The sequence below is a fragment of the Micrasema longulum genome, unplaced genomic scaffold (assembly GCF_059751315.1).
Source record: "Micrasema longulum isolate JH-2025_06_02 unplaced genomic scaffold, ASM5975131v1 h1tg000501l, whole genome shotgun sequence".
NCBI lineage: Eukaryota > Metazoa > Arthropoda > Insecta > Trichoptera > Brachycentridae > Micrasema > Micrasema longulum.
This window is the reverse complement of record NW_028277698.1, coordinates 698,719-726,341: the sequence shown is the minus strand read 5'-3', so window position 1 is coordinate 726,341 and position 27,623 is coordinate 698,719. Positions and strand designations below refer to the sequence as shown.

Here is a 27,623-nt window from a genome sequence, read left to right as displayed (position 1 = left end):
GAGAACTCTTTACAACTCCTTGGTGCGAAGTAGACTCGAGAGTGGCTCGATGATTTGGGGGCCACATGAACTGAAGTACTCTCTTATGATAGAGAAAATCCAAAAGAAGTTTCTGAGATATCTCTACATCAGAGAGTGCGGGTATTATCCTTGGCTCTACCCGACCGAGTTTCTCCAGGGTATGCTTGGCTACAACAGTTTAGAGACTAGAAGGAATGTGTATTTGACCACACATTTTTATCGATTGTTGCGCGGTGTGATCGATAATTCTGAAATTATGATGAGCATTGGTTTGTATGTTCCTGATAATTACCTAAGACAGCGTCAGCATAGATTGTTTCATATTCCGATATTCAGGACCAACCTGCCTATGGTTATGCCTGTTGGAAGAGCTACCGCTATGTTGAACAACATCGCTCTGGATATTGATCTGTTCCATGTATCCGAAGGGGTTTTCCGGAGCAGGATTCTTCGACTCCTTTGACATGAGTCTCTTTCGTGTATTTTTTTTCCTTTTTTATAATATGTACGTATTGAATATATTTTTGTAATGTATATGTTATATTTAAAATAAATAAATTGAATTGAAATTGAATTGAATTGAATTGAAAGAGCGTTTCCTTCTACTCCTAGCTAGTTTCCTGTTATTTGAAGAGAGTACAACTAAATCTATGAAAGTAATTTTGTTTTTTTTTTAACTATCGTATATTTAGACTAAAGATTTTTTACTGCAGCTAATTTGTAATAAAATAATTTAACTTGACACTGATAAAACTCTCAAATATATTATTCAACACTATTTATTTAAATAAACTGCAAATTCAGAACCAAAAAGAGTCTAAAAGATTTGTCAAACACCCAATGGCAGAATCTTAAGGCTGTCCAGCTTAAATCGCACTGTTAGACTTCAAAGGAATGTATTCTCGAGGGGGTAAACATAGATGAAGTACTACACTATACAAGTATACAACCCGAGTAAGCTGTTCAGAATCTTAAAGTACGAAGACCTGCGCACGTACAAACTCAGTTTACATCAAATTAAATAAATTACTATTCATATATTTATTTAACTTTTTGTACATAATGTTATTTGTACATTGGTGGGCTTATTGCCAAATGGCAATTTCTTACAACCAACCAATAAAATAAAAGTTTTATTTTTATAATTCAAGTTACAGAACATATTCAATAGAAAAAAAATAAAAAGCTAAAGATAAATAAAAATAGAAATAAATGTATTTGTTTTGAAATTACCTTAAATCAAAACTATTACTCAATGTGAAAAAGGAAAAAAGAGGAAAAAGGAAAGGAGGAATGATTAAGAAAGAGAAAGGAGATGTTTCTTCAGACGGGATTTAAACAGAGATAATGTAGTAACATCTTTGATGGTGGATGGGAGATGATTCCACAGTCGAACCGCATGGACACTATATGAGTTAGAGAAGAAAAGGGAATTGAGGATGGGTATTAAGAGAGTGCCTTGAGAATTAGAACGAAGAGGTAAACCATGAACTGATAAGCGTTGAAATTTTTCACGCAGGAATATATGAGCGTTAGGACTATGAAGTACATTGAACAGAAGTGAGAGGGAGTGATAGTCTATATATATTCCAACAGAGATTAAGAATATTTTATAAAATTAAATATAGAAGTCTAGGCATTTACGGGACTTAAGACTTATCATTGGCTGGTTTAAGTGGCTACGTAACACACTGTGTAACATTTACCATTCTGCTTTTTTTTCCATACATTTATTATTTACATAGAAATATAGTTACAAAAATACACTTTAGAAAAATACATCTTAAATTTAAAGTCAAAGCACCAATGAATGACCGCTTAAGGTTCAGCTTGTAGTGAAAACCACATTAAAGGTATACATTTCATAATTTAAGCGTACAAAATAAAAGAAAACAATAAAAAACACATAAAATTTTCGAAGTACTTTTACTTTTTTATTGAAATACGAGTATTAAAATTATAATTAATATTACTCCAAAATAGCAGAATCACCAGTGAATAACCACTACTACCCCAGAAAAAATAATACTCAGATTTAGTTACATCATAACATTATAAAACATCACATTAGAATATGGATTCAAATAATTGCATAAGCAATAGCATCAAATTAAACACTTACCACACCTTTCCTTATAAAAACACTATCAATCTCAGAACAATAACGGGAAGACGCGCTATTACCTTTTGACAACTCACAGTTCAAAACTGATAGATTTGTTTCTTACCAAAAGATGTGTCCGCCTACTGCTTTTATCATAGTTTCTAGTGTTAAAAGTTTTTTGACTGGACACATGTAGCAATTCTTATTATATTGTGTTTTATTAAACAATGGTCATTTACTGGGGGGTCATTTATTGGTGCTTTAACCCGAAAACACTAATTGGAAAACATTTCCACAAAGACTTAATTATTGAAAAGTTTATAGCATACAAATGTGGTATGACATGACCATGAAAAGAAAAGAAAAGAAAAATAAATGAATAAACAAATTAACATAAATATGCAGATATTACGAAAGCATGATTTATTTGCAGTATGCAATTTTTTTAAAGAATGTTTCTATCTGTTCCTTCCATGCTAATCCAAGACCTCAAACCTATTTTTAAGTGTAGTGATTTAATATTTTGTAGTTCCTTAGTTAGACAGGCGCCGTGGCGCAGTTGGTTAGACGGCTATCTGTGAAACTGGCGTCGCGGGTTCGATTCCCGCCAGTTGCAAGAAGAAAATCCAAGAAAGGTTTTTTTCTCAATTGGTCTGGGTGTTGTGGTGTATTTTTCATTACCTCTTTCCATATTTTTCATTATCTCTATCCCACCTGCTGACAAGCCTCAAAATAGAGGCTTAGCGGGTTATTCCTTTAAAAAATAAAAAATAAAGATTGAAGGATCTTGAACCAACATGTCCGGAGTGCCTATGTGCGAACTTAGTTCTGCATTATGGAACTGACGTACACTATCGGATCTATTACTAATACGATTTAAATTATTACTAAACAATTCCCTATTTAAGTAAACATATTTCAGGCACTGAAATAACTATAATTTTCTAAAACTAAGGAGTCCACTCTCTACCTGTGTTTGAACATCGAAATTCTTTCAACTCTTCCGAAATCTGGTGATCTTTGTGAAATAAAAATAAGTGTTGAAAACAAAATGCTCATCATCTCTATTGATATACATTTATATTAATAACTCCCAAGAGGTTGAATCCACTACATGCCTACAAAAAATTATATGGACTTAAAATATTGTTGATAAATAAACTACTTTTATTTTATAACAATTATCTAAGAGCTAATTACGCAGAAAATGTAAATTAAAAATTTTAAAACGTTGAAAAGTATGAGCATGATAAGGGAATGTGCTAATTTATTTATTCTACACATATTTCCATTCGTTTTCCTTCTTCAGAATTTGACCTGTTTTAGGTTCTTCATTCTCCTCAATACAGACAAAAAATATGTTTGTTTTGTTTTTGGAATTCGTACATTATAATATATATTTTTTTTTATGGGCGAGTTTAAATATTTATCACTATTCCGTGTTAGCCATGTTTTCCGAAGTTTAAATGGTACAAATATATTTTTTTTACAACTATACGGGATTCATATTTTAAATGGCAAAACATTTACTGACCTGAAACCATGACGTCGCGGGTGGTGTAATTTCTATGTTTCTGTGGGGATTTTCTAAATTACAAAACTTAAAAACAAGCCAGCTATGATAATACCATACATGTAAATTATTTTTTTGGCTAATTTTAATAACCTATTAACAAACAACTTTTTTTTTAAAACCACTGGATTTCCTCATTGACATTGAAAAACGTGATGGTAGTGGTGACTGAAGGGCTCAAGTGTAATCGATTGGAATCATAATTTCTGAGCTAGCTTATCTGTACGAATCGGAGAAAAAAAATCTACCTTAAAAGTTTCAAAGAGAAATTCCGTGGCAAAAAGCAATATTTGTAGCCGGTAGGAAAAGCATATTTGCTATAAAAAAATAAAACTGTGTGGGATGGACAGAATAAATTTAAAATATATCTTTTAGAAAGAGAATTCTAAAGAAAGTCTAAGCATTTAATTTTTTTATTATTTTTTTATTTTCTTTTCTTTCTCTTTTTTAAATGAATAACCCGCCAAGCTTATATTTAGAGGCTTGTCAGCAGGTAGGAAAGAGAGGACATGGAAGGAGGTAATGAAAACACCCAGACCAAAAAAGTTAAAAGTTCAAAAAACCTTGTAGGAGAAGACCCGTGCTAAGGCAGACTAACATATGTGTTTATTTATATATTTCCATATACATAAACACACACGTGTGCACCCTTATAAACATTCATACACATGCACACATACACATTTACATGCAACATATACACATACCCAATTTTAGACATTAACTTTTTTTTATTGAAATTTTTTTACAAAAGCATTTTTTCAAAATTCATTTAATTCGCGCTAAACTGCAAAAGAAGTTAATATTATATAATATTCACCATTGTGTCCCCGTTAAAACTTTTACGTCTTAAGTGCTTGGCCACTGTGGCGAGCGTTGGAGGCGCGCTGCATTGCCGCGTCCGCGCGCTCGCTATGGACACTACCCTTGTTTGCCATTTGTTTGAGTTCACCGCGCCCGCGCCGCGACGCAAACGCTTCACCACTATAGTCAAGTTCTTAAGATGTAAACATTTTAACGGGGGCACAACGGTGAATATCATATTATGTAATGTCTAAAAGTTTTATAAGTTATTAGCATTGTAAACGTCTTGACTTCTATATTCTCTTTCTAAAAAATAGTTTTTAAATTTATTCTGTTAATCCCATTTAGTTTTATATGAACAATCAGTTTAAAAAATATATTATTTCAATGTTAAAAACATTTTTCGTCTTCTCTCTTAATATTAAACAAATAAAACTGAGTTTTAACTTTAAATTTCATTTTTTTTTATTTATTGAATACAGTTTTTTTTACACAAGTTTAACATTACTAACAATCAAAATCTTGGTTGAATTGTATTGGATTTTAACCCTATAAGGATTTTATCGAAAAAAAACCGATTTATGTTAATCTTATCGCCCTTTAAGTAATTTATCTTAAATGGCGATTTATAAATTATTCGACTATAATAATAATAACGAACATATGTTTTTGTGTAAATATATCCTTAACACGAGTTACTTAAAAGCATCACTACATGCTAGCCGATAGGTTTGCCAATACAATGGTAAATACGTATTGGCAAACGTGTACGGGGGGGTTTTTTAATGGCTGGCAGAGCTAGCACACGCGCTGGCACATGCACTGGCCCTCGATCCATCTATTGTCAGTCTTTCAACACATATCAAAGAGCGCTGGCTGAACGCTGGTTAATGAGTCCACACCTTGGCCCAGCATTAAGTACTCTTGTGACGTCCGCAAATTGGCTAGCAAGTAACGATACTGAACGACTCCCCAACGCGCAGTTAGCAATATTGCGTGTATTGATGAGCGTGTAAAACCGTAAAAAATATTTATTAAACTCCCTAATATAATTGAAAATTCTGCTTTTTCAAATTTTGTGTCATTCTGAAGTTACGGTATATTACATTCCGTTCACGGGTAAAATATTGGAAAAAGCTTTCTTTCAAAAGGGAGGGAAATTTATTTGTTGAAGAGGCTGAATTTCAAATAATATGTTCTTAACTTGAAAACAAAGATAACCGAATTTTATCTCCATTTAAAGATGCCTTTACAAGAAGCTGTAAAATCGCCGCGCAGGTTATTTCAATGGCTTTATTAAATTTGATATTAGAGATTTTTCATTCAACTTTTTTTATTGGCATTAAATTTTTAAAACCAATGAAAAAGTTCAATGTTTTTTTTATTTAAACCAAAAAACCATCGCTATGAATTTTTAAAGTTTTATAATTTTGGTTATGAAGCGCGAAAGTAACGGCTAAAACTGAATTGAACTGATCTAATCTAACAATGTTTGATTATGTCCAAATGCTTGCAGACTGGCTGGATTTCCTCCCTAGGGAGTTGTTCATATTTAGATTTATTTCAACAGAGAGGGAAAAAGTTTTCGAGAAGAAATTTGGAAGTCTAGGCATTTACAGGGCTTATGACCTGTCATTGGCTGGTTTAAGTGGCCACTTTACACACTGTGTAACATTCACCATTCTGCCCATGTTTGAACATCCACATTTCCTCAACTCTTCCATCTGTTGACTTTTGTGAAGTGAAAGAGCTGAAACCTTTATCACGTGGGTGAGATTCATCCGGCTGAACCAAATCACCTACTAGGCAACGCCTGGAAACAATTTTCCAATTTTTATACTTCTTCTTTTACCAGGTAGTAATTCAACAATGTTTGATTATGTCCAAATGCTTGCAGACTGGCTGGATTTCCTCCCTAGGGAGTTGTTCATATTTAGATTTATTTCAACAGAGAGGGAAAAAGTTTTCGAGAAGAAATTTGGAAGTCTAGGCATTTACAGGGCTTATGACCTGTCATTGGCTGGTTTAAGTGGCCACTTTACACACTGTGTAACATTCACCATTCTGCCCATGTTTGAACATCCACATTTCCTCAACTCTTCCATCTGTTGACTTTTGTGAAGTGAAAGAGCTGAAACCTTTATCACGTGGGTGAGATTCATCCGGCTGAACCAAATCACCTACTAGGCAACGCCTGGAAACAATTTTCCAATTTTTATACTTCTTCTTTTACCAGGTAGTAATTCAACAATGTTTGATTATGTCCAAATGCTTGCAGACTGGCTGGATTTCCTCCCTAGGGAGTTGTTCATATTTAGATTTATTTCAACAGAGAGGGAAAAAGTTTTCGAGAAGAAATTTGGAAGTCTAGGCATTTACAGGGCTTATGACCTGTCATTGGCTGGTTTAAGTGGCCACTTTACACACTGTGTAAATTTCTTCTCGAAAACTTTTTCCCTCTCTGTTGAAATAAATCTAAATATGAACAACTCCCTAGGGAGGAAATCCAGCCAGTCTGCAAGCATTTGGACATAATCAAACATTGTTGAATTACTACCTGGTAAAAGAAGAAGTATAAAAATTGGAAAATTGTTTCCAGGCGTTGCCTAGTAGGTGATTTGGTTCAGCCGGATGAATCTCACCCACGTGATAAAGGTTTCAGCTCTTTCACTTCACAAAAGTCAACAGATGGAAGAGTTGAGGAAATGTGGATGTTCAAACATGGGCAGAATGGTGAATGTTACACAGTGTGTAAAGTGGCCACTTAAACCAGCCAATGACAGGTCATAAGCCCTGTAAATGCCTAGACTTCCAAATTTCTTCTCGAAAACTTTTTCCCTCTCTGTTGAAATAAATCTAAATATGAACAACTCCCTAGGGAGGAAATCCAGCCAGTCTGCAAGCATTTGGACATAATCAAACATTGTTGAATTACTACCTGGTAAAAGAAGAAGTATAAAAATTGGAAAATTGTTTCCAGGCGTTGCCTAGTAGGTGATTTGGTTCAGCCGGATGAATCTCACCCACGTGATAAAGGTTTCAGCTCTTTCACTTCACAAAAGTCAACAGATGGAAGAGTTGAGGAAATGTGGATGTTCAAACATGGGCAGAATGGTGAATGTTACACAGTGTGTAAAGTGGCCACTTAAACCAGCCAATGACAGGTCATAAGCCCTGTAAATGCCTAGACTTCCAAATTTCTTCTCGAAAACTTTTTCCCTCTCTGTTGAAATAAATCTAAATATGAACAACTCCCTAGGGAGGAAATCCAGCCAGTCTGCAAGCATTTGGACATAATCAAACATTGTTGAATTACTACCTGGTAAAAGAAGAAGTATAAAAATTGGAAAATTGTTTCCAGGCGTTGCCTAGTAGGTGATTTGGTTCAGCCGGATGAATCTCACCCACGTGATAAAGGTTTCAGCTCTTTCACTTCACAAAAGTCAACAGATGGAAGAGTTGAGGAAATGTGGATGTTCAAACATGGGCAGAATGGTGAATGTTACACAGTGTGTAAAGTGGCCACTTAAACCAGCCAATGACAGGTCATAAGCCCTGTAAATGCCTAGACTTCCAAATTTCTTCTCGAAAACTTTTTCCCTCTCTGTTGAAATAAATCTAAATATGAACAACTCCCTAGGGAGGAAATCCAGCCAGTCTGCAAGCATTTGGACATAATCAAACATTGTTGAATTACTACCTGGTAAAAGAAGAAGTATAAAAATTGGAAAATTGTTTCCAGGCGTTGCCTAGTAGGTGATTTGGTTCAGCCGGATGAATCTCACCCACGTGATAAAGGTTTCAGCTCTTTCACTTCACAAAAGTCAACAGATGGAAGAGTTGAGGAAATGTGGATGTTCAAACATGGGCAGAATGGTGAATGTTACACAGTGTGTAAAGTGGCCACTTAAACCAGCCAATGACAGGTCATAAGCCCTGTAAATGCCTAGACTTCCAAATTTCTTCTCGAAAACTTTTTCCCTCTCTGTTGAAATAAATCTAAATATGAACAACTCCCTAGGGAGGAAATCCAGCCAGTCTGCAAGCATTTGGACATAATCAAACATTGTTGAATTACTACCTGGTAAAAGAAGAAGTATAAAAATTGGAAAATTGTTTCCAGGCGTTGCCTAGTAGGTGATTTGGTTCAGCCGGATGAATCTCACCCACGTGATAAAGGTTTCAGCTCTTTCACTTCACAAAAGTCAACAGATGGAAGAGTTGAGGAAATGTGGATGTTCAAACATGGGCAGAATGGTGAATGTTACACAGTGTGTAAAGTGGCCACTTAAACCAGCCAATGACAGGTCATAAGCCCTGTAAATGCCTAGACTTCCAAATTTCTTCTCGAAAACTTTTTCCCTCTCTGTTGAAATAAATCTAAATATGAACAACTCCCTAGGGAGGAAATCCAGCCAGTCTGCAAGCATTTGGACATAATCAAACATTGTTGAATTACTACCTGGTAAAAGAAGAAGTATAAAAATTGGAAAATTGTTTCCAGGCGTTGCCTAGTAGGTGATTTGGTTCAGCCGGATGAATCTCACCCACGTGATAAAGGTTTCAGCTCTTTCACTTCACAAAAGTCAACAGATGGAAGAGTTGAGGAAATGTGGATGTTCAAACATGGGCAGAATGGTGAATGTTACACAGTGTGTAAAGTGGCCATTTAAACCAGCCAATGACAGGTCATAAGCCCTGTAAATGCCTAGACTTCCAAATTTCTTCTCGAAAACTTTTTCCCTCTCTGTTGAAATAAATCTAAATATGATCTAATCTACTTCACGTCTGAACTGAACTCCACTGAATTACTGACCCACTACTGATGGTACCTAAGGATGAAAATGCTTTTATTGTAGTTGTCCATAGTATTCTCTTTATTCTACCGAGATGGGTATATTTCCCTACTGTCGGCAATTCGACATTCGTGCTAGGTAATCAATATTTGAGATCTTTTGCTTTTTTGTTGTTTACGTAAAGGAAACGCATGATTTATTTTCTGCTCTGTCCTTAAGACGACAGTAGGTCGGTCGCAGTGAGCATTGTTTTCCGGCTGAGTCCCACAAACGTATTGAACGATTTGAAAAAGACAAAACTATTGTATTTCCAAATCAATTGTCAAAATTATTATTTTATATGAGTGATTTCAAACAATGTTCTCATCTATATATACAGTTTATATTTGAAGCACTAACTTTGTCGTTATTCATTATAATAAAATAAATTAGTGGTTAAAAACAAAGTTGTTTTATTTATTTTATTTTAATGTTCTCCTCATTTGTAAGTTATTTACGAATGTTTTATAGTTCTTAGTTTCTGAAGCGTAAGATTAATCATCTCACCTTCTTGTAGCATTAAATGATCAAGATACGCTGCGGTTTATTATTATTATTTTATTAAGAAAAAACAAGTGTTGTTATATAAGAATACAAAATATAAAAAATAGTACATACATCCAATTGAAGTTTTTCACAAATATAATGAGAGAACATGTTACACAGTAAAGAGAAAAATAATATATTATACAATACATGAGAGAAAAAGAGCTTGTAAGAAGATTAAGGGATGAGGAAATATAGTGGAGGAGTGGAGGAGAGAGATTTTCATAATATAGTGGACCAATTCAAAATTTTGGTATTGTAATAAAATAAACATAATTAAAGGAATATAAACTTATTATCCACTGACAAATGTTTATGTAACAATGCAGTGCCCCATGCATCATAAGGCACAAAAAGGAAAATGATGGTGATGAATGGATTTAAAACAATTAAAAAATATTACACTTTTTGTTGTTGAATAATAAAGCTTTGGGTATTAGTTTTTGTATCATTCCTGTGATGACTAGAATTTAATATAATATATTGAATAGATGTGTTTATCTGTACTCCGTGTCCAAATGAATAAAAAATACAGTATGTGATCCAATGGACGAGTGTTGTCGACCCGATGACCGCTCTCAGGTAAAAATTCTGAATGACGAAATCGAGTGGAGATTAGTTCGCCTTCTTGAGTAGTGGTTGACACATTAGTATGGTTAGATTCCTGGCATGAAATATTGATTTTAAAAGTTACTGCAATATTCTATTGTGTCTGGACTATAATAACACAAATACTTTGCATTTGGTTAAGCAATGCATTGCCCTATGCACCAGACGATGTGATGATGAAATGATGATGAAGTATTTTTATAATTTTGTATTGCGATTGAAGTAATCGGATAAAATATAAAATAGTAGCAAAAGATGTTTTATTTTCTTCGTGATATGTGTGGACGCCTCAAAATGCATGGAAACACGTCTGGTTGAAACAAAGATTCAGCGCATTGCCTGCAAACCCTTTTGTTCAGAAATTCCCATGAAAATGTTTCACGGCATTTCCGTCGCATGAATGGATTTCAGCGGAATTATTAAAATAGCCGTATTCATCTACTTTTCTATTTAACACCTTTTTATATGCAAGCAGTTTCCGGGAACAAAACACATTTTCCAAAAGAGAGACAAAATTTAAACCACAAGCCAGTTCCGTCATGGGAATGACAAAACCGTTATTTTAAATGAATGTTTTCATAAGAACTTTAATCTACTTGGACCAGAGGGACGTTGAAAAGGTTTAAAAGTTTTGTTAATGGCAAAAAAAAACATCTGTTTAATGTAAAGTTAACCGAGAGAGAATTTACTACTCTTTGATAAGACTATTTAATCTCAGAATTAATAAAGAAACATAAAACTTCGGCAATGATGTAAGTATTAGTGTAATTGTAATTGATGTAATTGTGGACGAAGAATTAAAACTTGAAAAAAACTGTAGTAAACATGAGCACAATAGGAGAATATCAGAAAAATATCCTAAACAATATTTTAAAACGAGAAAAGGACAATCGAGACTAATAAACCATGGACTGAAATTATACAATAAACTTATTTTATTTTTTTATTTATTTAATCAAACATTTTTTTGTACTCCTAGGAGTTATAACAAACTCATTTTGGGACAGAATAATATTTACATAAAATTTTTAAAAGTAAAAATATATTGTTAAATGTACGTGAGGGTTTATCACTGAAAAAAAAAGTTTTTTTTTTAAGTATTAGTAAATTATGTGTGTTTATATACCACCTTATTACGGGTTTCAAGTACCCGGGAGTACCACCATGTCTTAAATACTAGGAAGTACGTGTTACAGAAAATGGAAGCTTTCAAAATGAACTAGGAATGCGGCTAGGAGTAGCAAGCGCCACATTAAACAGTATGAAGGCTATCTGGTAATCGAATATTTACTCAGTGAAAACCAAATGTTACCTTTATAACGCCTGCATAACGCCTATTCTCTTTTGCGGATGCGAATCGTGGCACCTTACAAGGGCCCAAAACAGCAAAATGCTAAGTTTTGAGAATGGGTATCACAGAAGAATCTTGGTTGCGGGGTAGTTTAACTTTTTAAGGTATTATTAACGACGTAAGAGAACGGACGCAGAAAACTCCGATGACAACTGTCATCAAGCGGAGGCGATACGGTTGTCTGGGCCATATTCTGCGGATGAACGAAAAAAAACAAAACGGCCGAACCAGGTTTAATCAAAAGTATTTTGATAAAATATTGTGGAGCAAATTTTAATATTCTAAGTGGGATAATAATCTTATTATTTAAATACGTTATTTATTTAAAAGCAAGTCACGTTTTAAACAATTACATACTGAAAATTTATTGATTGATTCTACAATAAGTATTGAAAGAAAGTACGGTGGGAAAATCTAGAACGAGAGACTTAAAAAGTAAGACAAATTGCTTTCTGCAATTTTAATGGGTTGGGAAGAATGTGGGAAGAATTAATCCCTAGTGTAAGACATACCTTCTATCCTCTCTTCCTAACTTATTTTGGCATGTAAAACCAAGTTAATGATTTTATAAAACGAGGAAAAACTCTGGCTTCTCCGGCTGAGATTAAATGTTTTTTTCCTCGCGGTAAAAAATAAATCTGTTGGAAATATTAAATTATTTTCACCTTGAAGCCAGGTAGTTTTAAATGAGAAATTCTTGAACCACTGAAAGTAGATGGATCTCTTTGGGAATTGGGTAGTTAAATATTATAAATTTATGAAAAATCGTTTTTTAAATGATTTTAAGCTGGATTGAAGATATGAAAGTAGAAATTTTATAGTTAATAGTTATCTGTATCCAGGCGGATGCAGAATACAGTTATATTTGTGAAATAGAACCAAAACCCTGAACGAGTATTTTCGAGTCGATGGGTGCTCTCGGGTAAAAATTCTGAATAAGGAAATCGAAGGGAGATAAGACCGCGACGCTGAGTAGTGTTTGAAACGTTTGTCTACCTTTTTTGAGGTCCTGGATTCAATTTTAATGTTTACATTTTGTACAAACTGGCTACGGCCGTTAGTAAACAAATACGTGTTTAGGGTATGTTTCAACATAATGTAAAATGTTTCCATCGGCATGGGACATCCAAATGGGGGATATTAAATAAAAAAGAATAATCCAAAAATGGTGAAATATAAGCAAATTAAAAATAAATCAATGTTATTTTATTTATAAATTTATTGCAAAAAAAATAATATACATACTTAATAACAGGGAATCCATATAAAAATAATTAATGTAAAATGAAAACGGAGTGTTCTCTGTTTATGGTAGTCTCCATCGAACATGGCACAGCCTGTTCTAAGATGGAGATTTTTTTATCTTTAGAGCGTAAGTAGTCCTATACTAATAAAACAATAACATTAAAAAGAAAACTAAAACTACTTAATTATAAATGCCTAGCTAATCAAATGTAAGAAATCAAAAATCATTATTATACAAATATAAATAATATATATAGGCCAAGAATACATGTTACTTAAACATAAATAATACTGTATAATATATAAAAAAATATAAATAATGTGTGTACCAGTTATATAAAGTACTACGTTTATTGATTTACATTTTTTTTTTAAATCTCTCGCTACACTATTTATATATGCAGTTATTTTTATTTTAAAATTTGTTTTACATTTTGAGTCTTTTATATTTGGCAATAAATCATAAAATATTTTTGGAGCAATTACATTGTTTTGCTTTTTACCAAAGGCGGTTGATACAAATGGGACAGTTAATTTGTGTTGCTGAGCGAGTGTTTATATTCTGTTGGGTTCTTTTGATCTCACTTAATTTATCACAAAATTTAAGTAGTATGTTAATTCTGAGGTTTTTCTTAGTAAAAATAAAACATGTTTTAAACTTTATGGTACAGGTAACAGTAACAACTTAACCATAAGTTAGCGTAAACCGTAGTTAAATAACAAAAATTGGTTCATGATATTGCCGACTTTCCGCTAAGAACTAGGTAATGATAGCCAGAGCTAAGTTTCATGTACTCTGTCTATCCTTTAATGAGTTTTCCTATAATTGCTTTCTTCCCTAATGGTAGTTAGGGCTGGCTTCCCTACTTGAGGATTAAATGATGTTATTTACTGGAGTCTTCATCGTCTACAAATCTAACTCGAAGTTATCTAACAGTTAAGCACTTTTATCCCTCGATAAAAATGTTCACTTGTTTACTATCTTTCGAATAATTTATTGCGTCATCATTATAATTCCTAAAATGCAGACCTTTTAATATCATGTGAATTGTTTCTTTGACACAACATTTTGTAAGTTTTAATTTTAATTTCATCTCGATAAATTTATTGCATGTACGTACAAACATATTTATAACCAAGGAATCTCGAGACAATTTTAAATTTTTATTTGACCTGCCGGGGTATTCTTATTGTGTTTTATCGAGTATCGTCTGACTAACTTGCAAAACTCCCATCTCCAAAAAAAAAATTACATTTGGGCGAAAAAACAGTATAATTTATTAAAGTGTTTTAAGGGAGTTTATAATATTAACTATAAGAGTCCACGCCCCTACACCGTACAGTAAGACAGACCATAACATATAACATTTGACCATTCATTGTCTCAGCTTAAGGTTTATATTATCGTCACAAAGAAAAATTTTCATTTTGTTAAATGCTTTTCGGGCCGTTTCTATTTTGCATTTTATGTCAATGTCTAGATTTTCAGTGATGATACTGCCCAAGTACCTGAACTGTTTCTATCTCTTTATATTGACACCCTTAAGTTAGAGATTTACAATTGGAGGACTCTCTCGGCTAAAAACCATATTTTTTTTCATTAATATTTAAACTAAAACATTCAACGACGGAGTCAATCTTACCAAGCATTTCTTGAAGGGCTTATATATTGCTTGCAATTAGAACAGTTGCATCTGCATATCTAATATTATTGATGGCTACTCCGTTTACCTTCACACTGAGATTTGTATTAGTCAGCGCTTCTTTGACGACCAAGTAGGAGTACTGGTTAAACAAAGTAGGCGAGAGAACACAACCCTGTCGGACCCCTCGCTAAATGGGAATACCTTGGGAGAGAATTTCCATTTTCCAGTTTAATAATAGCGCTTTGGTCCCAATAGAGGATTTTTTATTACTCTCACATCCTTCTCGTGTGTACTGCAGCTTAGTAGCATTTTAATCAAATCAGAGTGTTTTACTCTGTCAAATGCTTTTTCGTAATCAACGAAACAAGCATAGATGTCTTTCCTTTTGTCAAAACAGTTTTGATACAATATATTTATTACTGTCAGCGCTTCCCGGGTACCAAAGCCATTTTTTAACCCAAACTGAGTGTGACCTAAATCTCGCTCGCACCTCAGTCTTATTCTGGCGTGTATTATCTTAAGAAACAATTTCAATATATGGCTCATAAGCTTGTATTCGCTCAAAGTACATAAATGTGTCTTTACTACAATATTATGAAGGTTTCTTGTCGACAAAATCAATATGAAAAGCTGCTTGAAACATTTAAGAAGTGCATTATTCATACAAGAGAGAGAGAGTTCTTTCATTATTGATGGTAATATAAACCGTTTACTTTAGTGCTGCGAATAATCGGCAGCATAGTCGATTATGAGTAACCAAATAATTATATTATTATTCTTATAATCGATTATTAACTCTTCTTATTAAATAAACAAGGGGCCTTACTTATTAGATTTCCTTATACCAGGTTAACATTAAGAAATAACTAAACCCGGTTTAACGATTTATAACCGAAATAAAAAAAAGCTTTCTTATAAAAATATTTTTTACCTGGAATTCACAGGTTATTTCATGCTTAATTTTTTTAATCAGTCAACACTGATATGTGCGCGTGCGCAGTAACTTTTATAACTACAACAAACAAACGTCAAAGTCGAATCGGGACTACTGTCAGTGTAACAGAGAACATGGAGAAAACCGTTTGAAAAAGAAATCAAAATTGGGAAGAAGAGGAGAACGTAAAAAACGAGTTATTTTGTTTATTTGTGTTTCATTTTTAATCACAATTAATTTAAACACATACAAACATATAACATTTCAGATATTATCAAAACAGATTATTAAAAATCACTCGAATTGCATTGAGAAGGTCGCAGGACTTCGAAATTGTTTAAAATTGAAATAAAAACTGATAAATTATCCATTTTGATTACCGAAAAATATGACTTTTGACGGATCGCGTGTTTATTCCAGCGTTATACCACAAAATGTGCAGGTATAAGTTTCTATGGTTGCTATCTCCGATTTCAACCGAGCTTAACTCTATACGAGGTTTATAAGTAATACTTTTAGCTATACCATCATTACTCTACCACTATTCTCAAACTAAACTTTATACCCGATTTATAAGTAAGGCCCCCGATCAAAATATCTGATGGGTTTTTGTGCAATTAGTTTTTTCATCGTATCAGGATATTTGAACTACTTTCGTAATTGACAATACATTTTATTACTATATAAAGTAACATGTTTTTAATATAAATTTTATATTTGAAGCACTAATTTTGCGGTTATTCATTATAATCTCTCAAACTTCTCGGTTTTATCAATAGAGTGACGGCGGACTTCAAAAATATTAATACCATCAAAACTCTTTATTGTTCACCAGTTCGACCCCATCTAGAATACGCTTCTCTTATTTGGTCTCCATTCTACAGGACTCATATTGACCATATCGAGTCTGTCCATCAACGTTTTCTAAGAAAAGTGGCATGGTTGCTCGGATTACAAAGGAGTAATCATTCTTATTTTGAAATAGAGCAATCTCTTAATCTGTCTTCATTGGAGAGGCGTAGAACTGACGGACTTTATATGGACTGATGGACTTTATATGCATTTTCAAAATACTTAATGCTTTAAGTGATGTCGCATCTCTGTTGCAATCAATTTCTTTTCATGTTCCCAACCGTGTCACCAGAAGTCAAAATCTGCTATTTATAAAATCTTCTAAGAGCAACTTTGGTTTTTATGCCCCAATGTCCAGAATGTGTAGATTAGTCAATTCATCACACGACTTGGAATTTTTTGGGATAGATCTTCCGGCTTTTCGTAGATCTCTTCGCGACTAAACAGTGTGGGATGAAGTTGGATTGGCATGGTTTAGCTCAAAGTTTTTGGTCTTTCGTTTTTTTTAATATACTGTATACTATTATTTTTTTGCCCTTGTTTGTCTTTGCTAAATAGTTTTATGTTCTTTTTGTTCAGTTTCTTGCATTTATGTTTCTTCATGTAACTGTTGTAATTGGCTTAGGCCGTATATATATAATAAATAAATAATAACATAAATGAAAACAACTTTGTTTTTAACCACTTATTTTGTATTTTTTATTCCGACCGGTTTCAAAGCTTTACAAACTTCTTTATCGAGGTATACTTAAGTAATGAAATCTATTCTTCTTTGTTTAGTTAGTATTATACTTTGTATGAAACTGTCTGTTTTCAATCGAACGATTTTCAAAATTGATAACTTTGAAATGAGACGAAATATAATAGACTTCGTCTGGCCATACGAAATTCTTAATTATCACGTTGACACGTCACTCATTAGCAATATTAACTTACACGCTTATATACGACTGCGTAATCCAGAGTGTTTTGCTTCGAATACAGGATATTATAATCCCCTCTCTGGCATATGCAGGGAGTACAATAAGTTTTAAAAGTGCAACGCGAAAGATAGGGGTTTTTGAAAAGTCCTTAAGTCAATTTAAAAATAATTCATTATCTAATGTTAATAAATTTTTACAAGTTATCAGAATGTAATTTTTTCTACGCTTTTTTTAAAGTATTTTTTATTCATTTTTGTTGTTTTTTTACAGAAAGTTTTACTCTAAATTAAATTTTTGTCCTTCAATGTGTTTTTTTAATTGTTATTAATTTTATTTTCTTAAAAATATGTTTGTTTAGGTTTTTAAAATAAAAAATAGGTTTTTATTATTGTATTCCATATTTTTTCGAATTTTATGATAATGTATGGTTTGTTTCATATACTTTTCGTAAATTATATGTTTTTTAACTATCAATGTCTTGTTTTTTATATTTTTGTATTTTTATGTATATGTATATTTTTCAATCAAAATACTAAAAAAAATCGTCTCCATATTAAAGATATATTAACTGCGTATCTGTTTTTAAATCAGCAAAAAATATATTTTAAACACATTACGTATATTGTTATCATTTATCATTCCTTTTTCCGCTCTCAATGGTGCATGGGGCTCTGCATTGGTACACCAATCACAGCGTATATTAATCATTTTTATTACACGAAGGTAAGATGATCAGTCGTACGCTTCAGGTGAGAGGTCCAGGGACTATAAAATATTCTAGTGTGAAAACACCTTTTTCAATAAATATTTCGTGTCAATTATGTCAAGAATCGAACCTGAGACCTCTTGAATGGTAGGCAAGCGCACTGACCACTACACCACGAAGCCGAAAGTAAATTGTACTCTATAAATAAATTTTGTATTAAAATTGAAAAAAAAAAGATATAGTTAACCTTAACATTCTGTTTGTATATATTTATTTCAAATTAAGAGCATTAGATTTATCCGCATCAGTAAAGCTGCCAGTGTACTTTATAATAACAATAGCTCCTGAATAATCAAACGAAAAATACGAACTGGCTTGTGGTTCCGTGGCTAGTTTCGCGGACTCACGGATCCAAGGTTCTACGATTTACCAAAATTCGATTCATAATTTCCAATAGTGAGTTATTTACAACTCGTTGAAAATGACCTTCAAAATTGAAATACTTGGGTAAATCTTAAAAACTCATTAATTTTTATTTTCTTAATAAACCTACTTAATTGGTAATAAAGCAATCGAATATTTTCATATATCGATATGCGCATTACTATTTTACATAATATACGTCTGTTTTATGTCAAAATGAAAGGAAAATAAATACACTATCTCGTTAGATATTAATAAATTTGTAAATTAGAACACGAAGAGGATGTTTGATAGAAAGGAAATAACTTTAAGAAGATTATTTGTTATTTTACCAATACCAAGAATACCTATGATTTATTATTCTTAATTCAAAAATAAAGTCGATAGTCCTCGAGAAGAGAATTGTAGGTGTATAAATTTATATTTCCCGTTGTTTTTTCTAGGGTAATAAAGCGGCCGCTATCATTCGCAATGTACTTATTAGTTGATACTTAAGTAAGTTTAAATTAATGATATATAACAACAACAACAAACGGATAGAACGTCATAACACTCTATCTTGGCATACAGACCTCGCTTCCTCTACATTCATACATCTTCTCATGCACGCACGCCGATTATTCCTACTTTTGACCTGTCCATCTTCAAGTATTTGATGGACTTGATCGTGCCATGTCTTTCTCGGTCTTCCTCGTTTTCTGCATCCATCAACATTTGCATCGTAGATCCTTTTAGCCGTTCTTTCGCTGTTTATTCGCTCTACATGTCCAAACCAACGCAGCACCCCTTTCTTGATTCTGTCAATAATAATAAAAATGCATGTCTCAGCTTACACACTTCACGGATCTCGACATTTGTGAACCTATCATGCATCGTTTTACCACACATTCGCCTGAGGGATCGCATTTCGACAGCATTCAACCTACTTTCATAATTATTTTTTCAATTCCATACTTCGCTCCCATACATTAGAGTTGGAACTAGAACTTCGTTGTGAACTGCTAGTTTAGCCTCCTGCGATAAACATTTGTTTTCCAAAGTAGATTTTAGTGCACCGTTCACCCTGTTCCCGACACTCACTCTCCTTTCAATATCTTTCTCGGCCTTTCTATCCCTAGTAAACATACTTCCCAGGTACACAAATTCTTCTACCTGATTCAGAATATCTCCGTTCACGCTGATCTCACATTTAGTTATATTTTCATCCCTTTCAAAAACTATCACTTTCGATTTATCAACATTCATAAGCAAATCGCTTTTCTTGCATACATCGTAGACTTTTGTTACCAAGAATGGAAGGTCTTCTTTGCTGCTAGCAAGAAGCACGGCATCATCCGCATACAGAAGACAGTTAACAGTTATACCAATCATTTTTGCTCCCATTCTTAAATCTTTCAGTTCTTTCATACAGTTATCGATGTATATGTTGAACAACCATGGTGACATTACACATCCCTGTTTGACTCCTTTCGGAATATTAAACCACGATGTGAATGACCCATTCAACTTCACACATGCTGTGCTGTCCTTATACAGTGACGCAATAGCCCTTGTCAGGTTACCGGCAGTTAAAAGGCAGCTTCGAAGATGGTATCGTTTTATTTAGTTCACTTTTGAAGATAACAAGATGTCTCCATCTACACTCGTTGGGTTTACTGTACTTATAATTAATAATATTTAAGTTTACATTTAATAATAAATTGTCGTAGTCACGACGTACTAAGTTAGGAATCTAATTTCAATGTGTCCTCCTGGAACCAATGTATTGGGTTATAAAGTGTATCTTTACATTAAATGGAAGGGATAATAATAGCTTCAGTTAAAAAAGGTGCAACTTGGAGAAATCGCAAGATAACCAATATCTAACAATCGGAATTTAAGTATTGTATTAAATGAATGCAAACTTCTTAGAGCTTAAAGATATGATCCTTTAACCAAAAGACATCTGCTCTTTTAGGCATAAAAGATAAATTTGAACAATATTACACAAACGCATTAAGACAATAAATTATTGACGTGTACAAGTAAATGACCACCAGAGATGACCACCAAAAAAGATGTAATAAATAACTCTTGTGTGAAAGAAATAGGAAACAATACTAATTGGGAAAAATGTGTGTGGTCAAAATACAAAAGATGACACTCATATAGAATATAACTAGGGATTGCGATTGTTTTTAATATGACAAAAGGCAAAAAGGGTTGGAAACGAGGTTAGCACACAACAATGGGAAGGAATGGAGACGTTTGGAAGAGGTCTTTATCCAGTAGTGGAAAGAACAAGGCTGAAGAAGAAGAAGACGCATGTTCCAAGTTAAGTTACAGATGTTCTATCTGCGCATGTCCCGACACTGCACGGATTATGTATATTGTTTTCTCCCCCTAAAGCATGATTTACCGCTATGTAACGTAGTCTATCTCTCTCAAACCACAGTTTAGCCACATTTATTTTTTTCGTACAAATTTAGCGTTTAAGCTCGTGCAAATCAAAATGCGCACAGTGTAACTTCCGCATGCGTGAGCTAACAAGATATTATGAAAGTCGCTCGCCAGAGATGATCTCGCTGGATCTTTTTGCGCTAGTATTGAATAAAATGTGCGAATAATTTTACAATATATCTTCCATAATCAATTAATTATTTAGAGTTTTATTGAGCAGTACACCACACTTATGCAAATACTAAAAAACTACCTTTGGTTTATCTCAACAAAATATTTTAGTTTTCTTCAAGTATCTAAATGTAAGAAAATTAATATCTAAAATTACACCAACAATACTTTTCTTAGAAACCGTTATAGAAAATAGACTGTGTTGATTTTAAATCATTTGATTACAAATATATTAATTTAATTAGACATAAATCGTTTGATTAAAGGTAAAATTATTAAAGATATCCTTAAATGCTGTTTCGTGGCTAATATAAGTTACTAGATATCATTCAGACTTTACCTATAAAAAAACGTATTTACAATTTACATGTACGCGACACAAGACTTGTATGAAATGAAAGCTTGTCAGTAGGTACCTAGGTTTAGTAACGAATATGGCCAAAAAACTATTAATTATATTTTTCCGAAAACTTTCTATTAATACTCAAACATATCTCAAAAGAATGCATTGATCTTATTTTTAGAAAAAAAAAATAATGGCTGTTAAAAAAAATGAATGGTGTAGCGGTGTTTCAAAGATCTTTTATTTTTACGGGATCAAACCTATATCATTTAGTGCCTTACATCTGGAAAAACGAAGGTAGAACATGTTTTGGGAAAACAATTGGCAAATGGTTGATAGACAGGGGAAGCGAAAAATTTGTTAACAATTATAACTTAATTTGTACCTATATGTTATATATATACTTATTTTATTATATGCATACTTATAAGTTACATTCATACTTATAATATCCGTGTACACTTTTGCAAATACGACCCTTTGTATTTTTATTATTTTTTTGCCGCAATACATCGGTTCCTCAGAACAGGCATTGCCTACATAGGAACCGATAGATCCTCTCAAATATTCCGCTATACCCCACTCATTCGCTTGCTTGATTTATCCTCAGTGTTTAAATGAAATATTTGTTTGTAATTTGGCCTATGTGATTTTTCTAACCTATAAATAAAAATGCGATAGTGTCATTTGTTTACATTAGCTTCTCTTTTACAAACATTCCCGTACATTAATATTTCTTCAGGTCTTCCGTGTGTTGATTTTAGTTTCCTGTTGTTTCATTAATGGTTACTCACTATGCAATAATTATTGTTCATTTTTAAATTTGTAAAAAAAATTCGTCAAAAAGGGTTATATTGAATTATATTTTTTTTCGCAAAAAATGCCTTAACGTTTTTCTTTGAGTTGGAAATGCTTCCCGTTTGAAATATTGCTTGACGATATTGCTTTCATTTTGAGATTGAAGCGATCCCAATGTTTACAGTTTACTCAAGTTAATTAAAATAGAAAAACAAATAAATTGATGTGTCTCATCTAAAAAAATACGTACGTAATGTAGTCATATTGCTTGTAAAACGTAAATTGGTGGGTTTTAAAACATTAATGAATTAATTTATCAGTGTTATTGATTGGTTAGCACTTGATACGTAAAATCGATATGAAAATACAAAGCACACTCATGTTTATCAAGTTTATATGAGCTATTTCAAAGATTTATAAATGTAGGTAAATGTTAGAAAATATTTATATATAACTTGTTAGTGTAACGATTTTTATGTTTATGTGTTATTAGTGTCCTGACCAAGAGACGGAAACGTCTCGAAGGATACAAATATTAACTAAATTTTATTGATATCAAATGTTCGTCCACAAAGTTAATGCCTTAAATATTAATCATTATTTATAAATGGGCCTAATTTATGTATATTTTTTTTTTCATGTTTTCAAACGGGTTTAATTATGATATTTTTTAAAGTACCTTTAAGTAGTATTAACAGCAAAATATTTTTTATTTTTTATTTATAAATTATATAATACAAAGTATTTTACAAGTATAATACGATGAATTACATTCCCAGGAGTTACAACAACTCAATTCAGAACATAAATAATATTATCATTTAGAAAATAACACATATTGAGAACAAAAAAACAAAGCAAGTTTAGCACCTTTATAACTAAATATACAACAACAATATATACGCCTAAAACCTTTTCTTACACAAGCAGAATAAATATATTTAAAAAAACGCTTTTAAAAAATATTATAAACGTGGAATAAAGTTATGCCTTATCCTTGGGATAGATATGAGGGATTTCAGCCATATTCATTTATCAAAGGTCTACGATGTAGGTATGCAAGGGAAGCGATTTGCTGATGAATGTCGATAAATCGAATGTGATGGTTTTTGAAAGAAATAAAAGTATGACTAAATGTGAAATCACTGTGAATGGAGTTATACTTAAACAAGTAGAGGAATTTGTGAAAATGAAAGGAGGGTGAGTGCCAGGAACAGAGCGAACGGTGCACTTAAATAAACCTTGGTAAATAAATGTTTGTCACAAGAGGCAAAATATGCAGTTCACAACGGAGTCCTGGTCCCGACCCTGATGTATGGAAGCGAAGTAGGGACTTGGAAAAACAGGGACGAAAGTAGGCTGAATGCTGTCGAAATGCGATCTCTCAGGCAAATATGTGGTAAAACTATGTACGATAGATGCACAAATGTTGAGATCCGTACATTATGTAAGGCTGAGACAACCATTATCGACAAAATCAAGAAAGGAGCTCTGCGCTGGTTTGGACATAAATAACGAATGGACAGCGAAAGAACGGCTAAGAATGTTTTTAATGCGAATGTTGATGGATGCAGAAATAGAGAAAGGCCGAGAAAGACATGGCATGACCAAATCCAACTAATACTTGAAGATGGACATGTCAAAAGCCGGAATAATCGGCGCGCGTGCATGAAAAGATGTATGAATGTAGAGGAAACGAGATCTGTATGCAAATATAGAGTGTTGTGGCGTTCTATCCTCTCTGCCTTACGGGGAAACGGAGTGATGGTTTGTTGTTGTTGTTGTTCATTCAGCGCGGTAAAAATTAGAATATTAAATTGTACCGCTAAGTTTCTTAAAAATGTACAAGAAGTATTTTAATAAAAACAAAGTACTCTGAACGACGTCACTACTTCATATGAATCAACCAATGATAAGAGAGTTGTGGAAAATTTCCGGTTTACGCTAATTCACCGGAACAATCAGCAGAACCGACCGAGAAGAAGCACAGTAATTTCATAAATACAAAACATAAAAAATCATAGCGCTGATAATAGTACATACTAAAAAAAACAAATTTGGCTTAGTTTGATAGTCAAATAAAAAAATAATCATAAAAAACCACTGAATTTCCTCATTTCTACCACCATGCCAACTTAATACAAGGTTTATAAGTAAAGCCTGTTTTATTTTTATTTATCGAGCAGTGGTAGAGTGAGATTTGAACCAGGGACCTTTGGTTCGTGAGTTCACAATATTTCCACGGGACCACAACCCGGTTTGCATAATAGTATGTTAAAATAATTATTAATTTCCAAAAATAAAAAAAAAACATTTTCTAGTTGTAAATGTTATTATATTTAAATCTTGTGCTGGTAAACACCAGTTTTCAAATTAATTACTCGCATCTTACCTACAACTGTATAATCTTTTATAACATGTTCCATAATTCTTCTATTTGTAGGATATTGTTATCTAAAACCGTAGTAAAGATAACTGTTTGTACTAAATAAATTAATGCTTAACACAATACTATATTGATAATGTATCCAATTTGTAGCTATGCTTAGTGGTCATATTTTTTTCTATATTTAGGACAGAAATAAGATATTTTCAAAAGATATTAAGCATTATTATACTTCATAAAATATGTCTCACCGATTTATTTAATCATAAATAATTCTTTGAGAGAACGCCATTATTGTCAATTTTTGTCCCACAAAGATGATATAAGTTTTTTTTTTCTCAGAAGTACAATCTAATTTATATTCTGGAATAATTTAATGATTGCGAATAAGAATAATCTTGGTTTTTACCGAAAAAGATGTACACAGTTGTACCCGCTCGATTGTGGAATAATCTACCCACTAATGTTAAAGACGCCACTTCTTTATTTACATTTAAGTCAAGATTAAAATGTCACTATCTAAATATTTAAATTGTTCCTTTATCCTTCTTCTTTCCTTCCTATCCTCTCTTCATAGTATGGTGATAATTTTTTTTTAAATTTTTTTTTTGTTAATCTTTGTTTTTAATTTTTGTTTAAAATTGTAAGATTCGATATGTCCGTGTATTTATAATTTTCTCAAACTGACCGGTTTGGGTAGGTAGGAAGAAATAGCCTTAAAGCAATATGCCCGCCCTTATATGTATATATATTGTATATGTATATAAAGTGTCAAATAAATAAATACATACACTTTTTGACAATATTTTGCTTTAATAAATAAAAATCACGCAATAAAATACGTATGACGAATAAAATATCAAAGCATTACCATCTACCGTACTCGAGATTGAAAGTTCTTGGGTTGTCAATTATCTCTAACAAGCGAGGGACAGAGTCCAGAGCACCTATCTAGAGCAAAATAGATAATATACATAATATCACAAGATATGAGGTTTTCTCCTACGCAACTTACCTTGTAGGGTCACCTCCCCCTCTGGCCTGCCGCTCCCCTCGTCGCCGGGTAGTTTCCCTTCCTCCGCACTGCGAACATTGTCTATGCTCAACTTGTGCTTGCTGATTTTCTCCGAAGATACAGTCGAGTTACTCTGGAAGCGTTTATTGATCCTCCCGGCCAGGATAGCGACCGGACTGGAGTGATTGGATCCGTTCTTTTCATTTTCGGTGCGTATCGCAACAACCTTACTCTCAACGAGAGCCGCTAAAACGGTTTCCAGGCGAGCAACGTCCAGAATACTCTTTCTAAATTGTTCCTTTTCTTCGGGGATCAGGTCATCTGTGGAAACCGCCTTATCAGCCACTTCTATGATTTGTCTCATCGTTCATTCGGATGACGACGAGTTCGCGTACTTCCTCCAGAAATTCCGGCGGCATTAGTGGGTTACAAAATTTACGCGCATTCGCGGAGGCGTTCACTTAGCAACTGCTTTTTCCAACGTGTCGTAAACGACTTTTTGACGCACTTTACTCACTGCATTCCCGATCAACACCTGATTAGCTTCACTAATTGAATAATCAACGTTTGAAATAGTTACAGCGCAAGCATACTTTACCGCAAACACTTCACTAATAAACTAGTCGGTCCATAGCCCGGCGACGGTTATATATAACATTGAATTCAGGACTACTTCTGAGTTGACGGTGACATTATTACGTCTCGTACCAACTCACTCATAATCTGGACTTAAGTATCCTGAGCTGAGTGTTCTCGCTTCATTTTCTTCCATCCCAGTTAGGACTCTCGCGTATACTTGTCCTATCCTAAATGTCGAGTTGATACAGATAGACATCGCGGTCTATTTTCGTATCGGCCGAGTATCAGACTTTGTAGATCTCGGGTGATTGCATATCAATACTCCACGTAGTGATGATAGAAGCTGATATTGGCTGGTTTTGTTTTATATCCCATCCATAAAGCCACGGCGACGATACAAAGGAGTCACTCGAACGAACTGAAAATCAATACAAACCGTCAGTTATGATAAAATACAGCATGCGAAACATAAAAATTCCATTTCGGTACAGATAATTTAACTTTTGTCAGCAAAACTAGAGAAAAGTTGAACAGTAAAAAGGAAATTACAAATAATTCAACCAAAGTAATGATGTAGATAAAAAGTTTCTATTGAACTTATTGGTTTTGTTTTACTATAAGTTCAATTTATGCGGTCACAGAGCGCTTTTGTTTAACTTGAGCGTCCTCCGAATTTCAGATCTTCAAAGAAAACAATTTGTGCTCTATGATTGAATAAATTTTTAACAAAATTCAACAAGAAGTTTAATCGTATTTTTAATAATCTAAAAAGTTTCGATCTCTTGAAATCTTGTTTATCTTTCCATAAAAATATGCGAATTTTCCCCCATGTAAAAAATTGCACTTTCAAGAACCCACGTAAAATAAATATATGACGTATTTAAAACATTTATTTGTGATTTAGATTACATTTCAATTTGTTTTTTTACAAAATGGAAACAGTGCTTTCACACTTATACATTTATCTGGGCTGCGATTATGAACGGCTATCTTCATTGGTATATACTGAGACGGAATAAACTAATATCGATATTTATGTATGAAAGTGTGTGTATTTATATAAAAATTCAAAATATCTTTGTCGGTAACCGGTAATTGAACATTTTTAGAAAAAAAATTGTAAACATATTCTTTTTTTCATACAGAAAACTTTATTTTACTTTGTAGATAAATTTGATGATATATTTTATCTTCCCATCAAAATCGTGGCCCTGATCATGTAAATTGTTTGATTATCGAGTTTTTATAAAATAATTATGATTGTTACAGTATAATGCGTACATTATAAATATCAAATACATAAAAGACATCATAAAAAAT

General features: G+C 32.9%; 1 protein-coding gene across 1 annotated transcript in view; it reads right to left on the bottom strand.

The window, feature by feature from the left end:
* The window catches only part of LOC148281050 (uncharacterized), a 257,044-nt gene that overhangs the window by 114,765 nt on the left and 114,656 nt on the right, over nt 1-27,623 (bottom strand). Inside the window, exon 2 of the mRNA XM_088227376.1 lies at nt 25,725-26,721. Within this exon, the coding sequence (XP_088083502.1) occupies nt 25,725-26,088 (364 nt within the window). The 5' untranslated portion in view covers nt 26,089-26,721. The remainder of the gene's footprint in view (nt 1-25,724; nt 26,722-27,623) is intronic.